The following is a 10,000-nucleotide window of genomic DNA, read 5'->3' as shown; positions in this document are numbered from 1 at the left end:
AGTAAAGTTTAAACTTTTCCTGGGGCATCTTCCTACTCAGGAAACCGTACAACACCTTTTCACACAGGATGTAACACAAACGTGTCGATTCAAGCGCGACATACAGGTTATTACCTGAGGTTACGTCTCCTGCTCGATGTCCGGAAAGTAAAACATCACGTGAACTTTCCAGATGCAAGAAGACACAATTGTTTTTTTAAAATCGTACCGAAATTACCGACTTTATAGAAACTAAATAAAATTCTCATCAGAGAAAATTTTTGTCTGAATGTAAAAGATAAAAAAAAAAATAATAAGAGATTTTTTTTTAAAGGTGTAAAAATGTAGAAAATAAATAAAATCTTAATTTGATTGAACTTCTCTTGTGAAATTTAGCTAAATAGCTAATTCTGCTTTAGCTTGTCCGGTGTCTTCAACATTAGTTGACATTAGCGTCTTCCTGATGAGTCTGAACTCGCCCAGATCTCCAGCTTAGCTTGTGGAATATCGCTGGTGTGACAGTTTAGTTAAACATTTTATTCTTTATAACATTTATAAGATCTGATTTGACCTAAATGTAAAAAAAAAAATAAATAAATAAATAAATAAATAAAATTCTTGTTTGGCAAATACATATAAAAACTTCATAGAAAGCGGATTTATATTTTATTTCTAAAGTCGGAGCCGCTAACGTGACGCTAATGTGCGAATTAATCGCAGTGCGATTCATTGTGTACGTTGTTTGCTGAGCAGAAACCGCAGACGAGCTGTGAATTGAAGAAAGTGACAGAAAAGTGAAAAGTTCTGGAGTCTTCTGTAGCTCAGGGACATCCTACATTCCGCACTGAAAACGCCTCGCCTCGCCTCGCCTCGCACCTAAAGGTGTTCCTCCTGCATGACTGGAATGCTATAATGTTTTTCATTCAGGTGAACAGGTTTTTTTTTCTGTGAACATTCTGCTAGCGCCTGGAGGCTTTTGTTAAGGACGTCAGAAAACAAATGATTTCTTGTTAATCTCTGATCTTCTTTGATCCAATGTATGACATCACAAGATGTTTTTATACATAAAGTCCACATTTAGGTGAGGGGGGGCACGGGGGCTTAGTGGTTAGCACGTTTGCCTCACACCTCCAGGGTCGGGGGTTCGATTCCCGCCTCCACCTTGTGTGTGTGTGGAGTTTGCATGTTCTCCCCGTGCCTCGGGGGTTTCCTCCTGGTACTCCGGTTTCCTCCCCCGGTCCAAAGACATGCATGGTAGGTTGATTGGCATCTCTGGAAAATTGTCCGTAGTGTGTGAGTGTGTGTGAGTGAATGAGAGTGTGTGTGTGCCCTGTGATGGGTTGGCACTCCGTCCAGGGTGTATCCTGCCTCGATGCCCGATGACGCCTGAGATAGGCACAGGCTCCCCGTGACCCGAGAAGTTCAGATAAGCGGTAGAAGATGAATGAATGAACATTTATGTGCTTTTAGGAAATATGTAATAAATAAAGAAGTAAATTACTTTAGTAAATAAACCAAACAAAGCAAACAGCTATAATCGTTAAGAGAAGGACGTTCTTCATGACGAGACGTAAATATTGAACTTTTATCTCCAGATCAACATTGTGAGAGAACATCATTTAAAACTTTACAGTATTTACAGCATAAGTGAGAAAAGAAACCTGAAAATAAAAACTTCTAGATATTGTATTCTATATCAAATGTACCTGAAGGTTTAGAAACGTTTCACTTCGTTAATTTCGAAAAGCGTTTTTCGTTGTTCAATTTTTTTTTTCTTTGAAAATTGTCCGCGTTCAAATTCAAGCACGTCACCAACTGTAAACACTACAAGTTAAAGACTTTTACTGTTTGTTGCCTGGAAATAAAACAGATTTGGTCATCACAAAGTAAACCCTAAAGGTCGAACGTCATTTGATCGCGCATCTTAAGTTCACGTATGAAGAGGATTTTGACTTTCTCTGTGCTTTCTCATGGTGTTTGGTTTACTGAAACAAAAAGCTAAGATGACAAGGACGTTATTTGTTCCCATGTAAGTAACTGTGATCTGTTTGTTTAAGGTGTTAGTGGGCGGGGCTGTGTGATGACACATAGGAATCTCTTCCTCTTCTTTACACACCTGATGCACATGAACACCATCTGCTTCCTCATCGGTTCACTCTTACTATAAAATCCAGACATTCGAGTTAACGAATAAGAACCAGAGTCTCAAAAGTTTCATGTAATCCCACATTCACATTTTCTTTGTTCTAAACAGAGTCACGAATTTTCTCAAACCGATTTTCAAAAATTAAAAAAAAAATAAATAAAAATTATTATTATTATTATTTTTTTTGTTATGATGTTGCAATGTTTCCCAGAACATACGTTTATTTCCTGCTTGTGATTAGGTTTTATTTGAGACACAAATTTAAATGTAGTTTCTCTTTAAATGTGTTTGAAAATCAATAAAATCTGGTAGAAAGTAGCAGGGGATCGTCATGTAGCCTGTACGTAGCTAATCGAATCGGAGAATTTGAAAATCCCTGGCCAGACCACACCCACAAACTACAAACTACAAATGACACAAATTACTGAAAAATGTTTTAAAAAAATCAGTGTATGGCTTTGTTTTATTCCTCTTATACCACAGCAAACAACTGAAATGTGTTATTCTTCATCATGTTATTAACAAACAATACGGAAACTTTTTATCCATTTACAGCGATCCCTCGTTTATCGCGGTTAATGGGGACCGGAACCCCTCGCGATAGGTGAAAATCTGCGAACTAGGATTGGCCCTGAGTTTGACCTTTTCACTGATGGTCATTATCTTCCTCTTCCTCTCGGGCTCGCTAGAGGAATCTTTCGCAGGGGCACGGTGCTTAGGAGGGATCGTAAGGGCTTAACGAAAAGTTAATTTCGAACACGATACGCGAGACACGGTTGACCGCGTGAACGAGAGTGGCGAGATACGACAAGGGAAGAAGCTGAGAGAGGATGCGATAGTTGAACCGCGAAACTTGAACCGCGAAACTTGAACCGCGAAGTGGCGAGGGATTACTGTAATGTTAACAATATAATTCTAGCTCTCACTAATATTGTTGCAGCTTGTTTTCCCACCAGCTTCTCTTTAAGTTTAAGTTGTAACAAATACCACAAATCGTCACTTTCACGAGAAACTGCAAATTCGTAAATTGATTTTAAAACATTGTAAAAATTTGCTCTTTGTAAAAATTTTAACTTTCAGCGTTCGCTCTGTACAAAAAAAAATTCTACAGTAAAACAAAGTTTTTAAACTGGATTTTAACAATGTTCTGTGTTCATTACTAAATAATCATTACAGATGAATCCGAATATAAAAGCTCCTTGATCCCGAAGACGTAACAGCTACGAAACCTCATCAGAAACGTGTTAAAGTTCATGCTATCTAATCATAGACACGTGATTTGTTTCACAACAACTGAACATTTCTCTTCAGACCGATGATATTTACATTCCTTGCATTGCTCCTAAATCTTTAATGTTCGCTTATCTTGTCTTTCCACCTTTGAATGTTTGCAGATGATTTGTGGTGACAAATTGACAAATCTGTTTTCTCTGTCTTTTCCATCCTGATTGATACTTTAGATAACGCAACACACACTCGCTGTACAAATCCGAACAGACATGGAGTCGAGCGCTACAGCAACATGGCTGAAAATTGTGTGTGTGTGTGTGTGTGTGTGTGTGTGTGTGTGTGTGTGTGTGTGTGTGTGAACATACTGCCTCATTTGTTCTTTTCCAGAACACCGCCAAGACAAAGATGGCAGTAACAGGTGGTGCCAGGTAGCTGGTCACTGATTGGATGTAAACGTAGAGCTGTCCGCTGTTGGCGTTCTGAAGAATCGGGATCCAGACCACGCTGATGACAACTAGGATCACCGTCACGATCCTGCTCCGGTGACAATAAAACAAAACAACCACGAAAGCGGCGGTGCGTTTTTTATTAGAATCCGTCTGACCAATCAGAAACAAGTATTCAACAGCACTGTGGAATAAATGATCTAAAGAGGATTTTCTTTTTCTATTTTCAAATGTTTCGGAAGCGAAGCCCACAACCTGCCGACTAACAGCAGCTCCTTCTCGCTCGCTCCTCTGTGGTACTTCTTCCAGATGTCCATGGTGAACAGAGTGCTGCTGCTGTTAAAGATGGAGGTCAGTGAGGACATCAGGGCAGCCATAATCACCGCAATCATTAAGCCTCGCAGCCCTAAAACACACACACACACACACACACACACACACACACACACACACACACACACACACACACACACACACACACACACACACACTGTTATTAATATTAATGTTTTAATACAAGATGTTTTCCAGGGATATCACACACACACACACACACACACACACACACACACACACACACACACACACACACACACACACACACACACACAACACATCTGATTACCACTAGGCATGAGCTCGATGACCAGTTTGGGAAACGCGATGTTGGAACAGCCGACCTCCAATCCACACACCTTCATACATTCCTCAGGATCCACACAGCCCACCGAATCTGACAATTAACACACACACACACACACACACACACACACACACACACACACACACACACACACACACACACACACGATTGCACAATAGGCCTCATTTACCCAAATATTTAATTGCAAATTATTATTCTTAGTGTTTCGTTCAGTAGTTCAAGAAAAAAAAAAGTGTCCCGAGTTTTTTCAAATTTTCACATAAGGAAACTGATGTACAGTCGTCTCATCATCGGGGGGTCTCTGGGGCACAAAATCTGTAACACACATTACAAATTTTAACCCAAACTTCCTTCCCTGGATTCATCAATGAACACTCGGGACATAATGGAGTCTGTGCCCTAGATAGACAACTTGTGCAGGAAGGAAGGAGGGATTTGTGCTTCAGCCCTGGGGTGAGGTCATGAAACTGGATAAAATATATCAGACTTGTTTTGTCTTGTAGAAAAGTGAAGTGAAAGTAATGGTTTATTTAGCCTCCAGATCATTACAGACAACCTTAAATATCCAGAAATAGTGGGTGGGTTTGGAGACAACTGGGTGTGTAGTTCTGCTGTCTTTTACTAAAAACTAAAAATAATAAAATATTATAGGAAAGAACGAAATAAATAAATAAATAAATAAATAAATAAATAAATAAATAAATAAATAAAGAAAGACAGAAAGAAAGAAAGAAAGAAAGAAAGAAAGAAAGAAAGAAAGAAAGGTTTCCTTTTTCCTTTCATGTTTTTAGTGTGTAATTACAATTTATGGCCTCTTAAGTTTCTTTAGATGTCTCCGGTAGCGTGTGAATGGTGTGTGTGTGTGTGTGTGTGTGTGTGTGTGTGTGTGTGTGTGTGTGTGTGTGTGTGTGTGTGTGGAGGAGGAGGAAGTGAAAGTTCTCCCGATTTCCCTTTTTTGACCAATGAGAACGCTGCTCCGCCCCGCGAACGCCCGCGCGTGCCAACATTCACCGCCGCGTCATCGTGTTCAGGACCGGATCTGGACAGAACCCGGTCTGTATGTGTGTGTGTGTGTGTGTGTGTGCGCGCGCGCGCGGTGTTCATGAGCGGAGGGAGTGATATTAGAGACTTGTTCGTCTTGTGCTGGACTGAGTCCTCTCCGTGTCCCAGTAAGAAGAGACGCAGCTTGTCCTCTTCAACACTCAGCATGTGGAGCTGAAAACTGTTCCTCACACTGAGTTCCTGTGAAAGTTGTTTTTTAAGTTGGTGGAGTTTTTGTCAGCAGAGGCGGTGTACCGGGAACGGACGTGGAGTCAGAGCCGGTCACGTGAGTGCGTGAGTGAGGTGTGTGTGTGTGTGTGGACCGGTGGGAGGTTCGGTCTCCCGGGCGCTCGCGGCGCTTTTGTCCTCTTTTACCTGTCGGGTGACTGAAAGCTGATCTACCGACTCGAGTTCACTTCATGTAACGAGCAGAAAACACCATGAAGTAACCACGGAATTAGTAATGACCATGAGGATGAAGTTAACTTTACAGCTTAGGAACACGTTTACGCATGGACACGCGCGCGGCCGCGTCACTTCGAAGTAACTTTTAAACCTGCGGTTATTTATTTATTTATTATTATTATTGTTTTTTTTTATTTATTATTTTCATATCGGAAATGGCTCTGTCCCAAATCCAATGTCTAGACGACAACCACGTGAACTGGCGTGTGAGCGAGGCCAAACCCGAGTTTTTCTACAGTGAGGACCAGCGGCTCGCGCTCGAAGCGCTCATCTCCGACGGCCGGGAGGCCTTCGAAACGTACGTGAAGGAGCACGAGCTGAGGCCCTTCCTGTCCGAGCCCGAGCTCGAGCGTCTCTTGCGCTCCGTGGAGGACTACCGGCCCGGGGCCGAGCATCCCGACACGGCGGACAGAGAGGAGCGCGCGCTGTCTCTGCAGTACTGGCCCGAACTCTCCGACATCTCCATACCGGATTTAGACCTCGGATGGCCGGAATGTGCCTCGTACCGCGGAGTCACGCGGGTCAACGTGTACACGCAGCCTCCTGTGGACGGCCAGACGCACATCAAGGAGGTGGTGAGGAAGACCATTGCGCAGGCGCAGAAGGTATTAAGCGCATCATAACTCAAAGAAATATTTATTTTAATTTTAGTAATAAAAACTTTTTCCCCTACAATATAAAACAAACACGTCCACCTGTGATTTTAACAGTCTTTGTTAATTAATATGTACAAAGACTACACACACACACACACACACACACACACACACACACACACACACACACACACACACACATTTTTTTTATACAACTGTGCAACTGAGGGTTAAGGGTCGTTTTTTGCTCAGGGCCCAGCAGTGGCAGCCTGATGGACTTGAGAATCGAACTCACAACCTTTCAATTGATAATCTAGCACCTTAACCACCAGGCTACCATATCCCTACACACACGCACATCCCATATACACACACGCACTCACACATCACACATACACATACACACACGCACTAACACACACACGCACTCACACATCACACACACACGCACTCACACATCACACACACATGCACTCACACACGCACTCACACACACACACGCACTCACACACACACACACACACACACATGCACTCACACATCACACACACATGCACTCACACACACATGCACACACGCACTCACACATCACACACACATGCACACACGCACAATCTTCAGACATTGTCATGTATCAATCTTTCTGTAATATTAGTTATTTATCACTAAATTAGATGTTATTATCGATTCTCAACAATCTGCATATGAACCATTACAATGTGTGTGTGTGTGCTCATCACACTAAACTAACCCAAACCTACAGTTCTGACCTTGCTGTAGAGGGCGTGGCCACGCAGGTTGCTCTTTAGTGTAAACAATCCATACTGGTCAGTTAATATACCCACGTTGGTAGGCTGTACCATCCCCCTGTGCAAGAAAGTCAGCTAGAAGTCCTGGCGTCTTTGTCACGTCTTCTATATTTAATCATTCTGTTTTTAAAACATTTGGTCCAGTGATAAAAAGATAGAAATGTGCGAGCAAAGCTGACAGTTTTTGTGAAGGCCATTTCTGTAAAATCTGTAACACCGTCAGCATCGACCGTGTTGTCATGAGATGAAAGAGGAAGCATGAGATCTGAGACGAAACACGAGTTTGCTTAGTCATGAACACGGCACGTTTATGTAGCATTCATTAGAGAGGACGTACACAAGCTGGGCTCCAAACACCACAGTATACATTTATATGACTGCGGTGCTATTCATATGACTCAAATCCTAATCCCATTAAAGCTGTTACAGTGATTTATTGGAGCTGTTAAAGGCTTTTATTCCGACGACACGACACAAATCCACAACCCACTAGGAAGTCATTTTAGGGCCTGCAAAAAATCGCAATAATTAAAATCATGATGCGAGTCGTAAACTTAGAAGTGTGATGTGATATCGGGAACACGGCAAATTGCAACAGAAGCACAATTTGCTGTCCTACAATAACAGTAACTTTAAAGGGAGGAGATTAAATAGATATAATCACAGTCCAACTAGAAATGATTCAAATGAGTCGAATAACTTTCTCAGAAATGTGAAATATTTTCATGGGTCGAGGAAACTGGTGGAGTTTAGGACCTGGAATCCACCTTTGACCTACTGGTCTCTGGTATCACGTTATTGCCACGTTTTCTAGTTTTATAAAAACCTCCTGGACTCCTATCGAAATAACTCGCAGTACAATTCACAACGTACCCGAAATGTCGTGACTTCACAGTAAAACACAGACACTTGCTAGACGTAACTAAATTAATATCTTTTACGTGCTGCGCATCGAGGAAATGCCTCTGAAATTGCCCTTGGGGGAGATGGATTGACAAACCCGCCCATGCCTTCCTGTTACCATAAAAGCGCCGACGTATTAAGACGAGCGTTGATGTAAACCCGTCCTGTCACGGAAAATAAATGAACACCTTCTGACTAATCAGAATGTTGAGGAATTCTTCATACCCTGTAGTTTGTCCTGAGGGGTTTAGTGCGTTCTAGCATCCGAAGAATTTGGGATTTGTTCAAAGACGCATACCGGCGTGTTGTGTTCTGCAGCGACAGACTAGCGTCGCGAGTGCACTTTGGGGCATGTGTTGGAGGCAGACTGCTTTGCTTGCTATTCAGTGTGGTAGTTTGGTGTGGTTTGGGACCCAGCCCTGCGACGCCGGTGTGGTCGGCCTGGGATTTCCCTTTATTATTTGACTTCCCTGAATATTTTGACTCCCCAAAGGCACCAGAGGATAATAAACAGGTCCGCAGGCTATAATGTGACCGTGCTATCGAACGAGACGCCGGCATGAAGGTTTTGACGGAAGCTCGGCCGTTGAAAGACCCTCCTGGGAGTCGCCGAGTATGCGTGAGAATGTCGGATTCGTGGCACCGACGCGGCCCCTCCCCCATGGAAGTACCGAACGGACTGTGAAAAATAAAACAAAAAAACAGCCAGACTTTTTAATACAGTCAGAATTAATCAGTGGTTTTCGTGTCCCGCTTCTATTCATCCGCTTCAAGCCGTCATCACTGACACATCTGCAAACGTTCTGAGTCAACACAAAGGGAGCGTGTTAAAACATGCTGTCGGTGCTTCTATATAAACGCCTGCAAACACACGGCCTCAGCACACACACACACACACACACACACACACACACACACACAGCATCGTTCTACCGCCTCATAAAAGTATTTGGACCCTCATTGTCAGTGCAAGCACAGAGAGGCCTTTGAGTAAAAGAAATGTGTGCGTGAGTGTGTGGGTTTGTGTGAGATTGTGTGTGTGTGTGTCTGTGTGTGTGTGTTTGGGGCGGGTGGGGTGGTGTGGGGTGTTGTTTGGGCATATTTTTAAATTACTGACCCCATTAAAAATAGGAGTCACATTTCTGAGTCCTCATAAGCACTTACAAAGAATTCTTTACTCTTCTTTAAAAAAAAAACCATAGATCAACATATAGCTTAGAATTAATTAACTTCATGTATAATTTTATTAGCGTGTGTGTGTGTGTGTGTGTGTGTGTGTGTGTGTGTGTGTGTGTGAGAGAGAAATAAGAGTGAAAGTATGTGTGTGTTGCTGTAAGCTGTTTGTCATTAAATTACAGCTTCAGGTGAAAGTTCAACAAGTTCAACAAAACACTGGAAGAACGAACAGATAATTATATTAACAACGATGTTAGACGACGATGATGATGATGATGATGATGATGATTATGTATATATAAGGGATGATATTTAATTTAGAAAATCATTTAAGATTCTGTGAATTTATCCTTTCAACGCTTTTTGAACTTCACGAATCAACACCATGTGAGCTGTGACCTTCTGTAATTCTGCCAACACTGACAATTTGCATATAAGCTTAACTATGCACTGTGTCAGTTCTTAATTAGACTTCTAGCTCATGGTGTGGTCTAGCTCATCTTACACACCAGTAACCAGATACATCACTCATTATTGCACCTGAA

General features: G+C 42.2%; 2 protein-coding genes across 2 annotated transcripts in view; one reads left to right on the top strand and one right to left on the bottom strand.

Moving 5' to 3' along the window:
- slc5a10 (solute carrier family 5 member 10) overlaps positions 1–10,000 on the bottom strand; it is a 35,448-nt gene that overhangs the window by 2,047 nt on the left and 23,401 nt on the right. Inside the window, exons 10-12 of the mRNA XM_027137948.2 lie at positions 4,427–4,534; positions 4,057–4,207; positions 3,721–3,889 (exon numbers count right to left, since the gene is read on the bottom strand). Coding sequence (XP_026993749.2) covers positions 3,721–3,889; positions 4,057–4,207; positions 4,427–4,534 — 428 coding nt within the window. The remainder of the gene's footprint in view (positions 1–3,720; positions 3,890–4,056; positions 4,208–4,426; positions 4,535–10,000) is intronic.
- Positions 5,520–10,000, top strand: part of LOC113637350 (protein FAM83G) — a 13,456-nt gene continuing 8,975 nt past the window's right edge. Inside the window, exon 1 of the mRNA XM_027137947.2 lies at positions 5,520–6,576. Coding sequence (XP_026993748.2) covers positions 6,127–6,576 — 450 coding nt within the window. The 5' untranslated portion in view covers positions 5,520–6,126. The remainder of the gene's footprint in view (positions 6,577–10,000) is intronic.

The sequence above is a fragment of the Tachysurus fulvidraco genome, chromosome 18 (assembly GCF_022655615.1).
Source record: "Tachysurus fulvidraco isolate hzauxx_2018 chromosome 18, HZAU_PFXX_2.0, whole genome shotgun sequence".
NCBI classification, from domain to species: Eukaryota; Metazoa; Chordata; class Actinopteri; order Siluriformes; family Bagridae; genus Tachysurus; species Tachysurus fulvidraco.
Note: the sequence above shows the minus strand (reverse complement) of the source record. Positions and strands in the feature narration are given on the sequence as shown.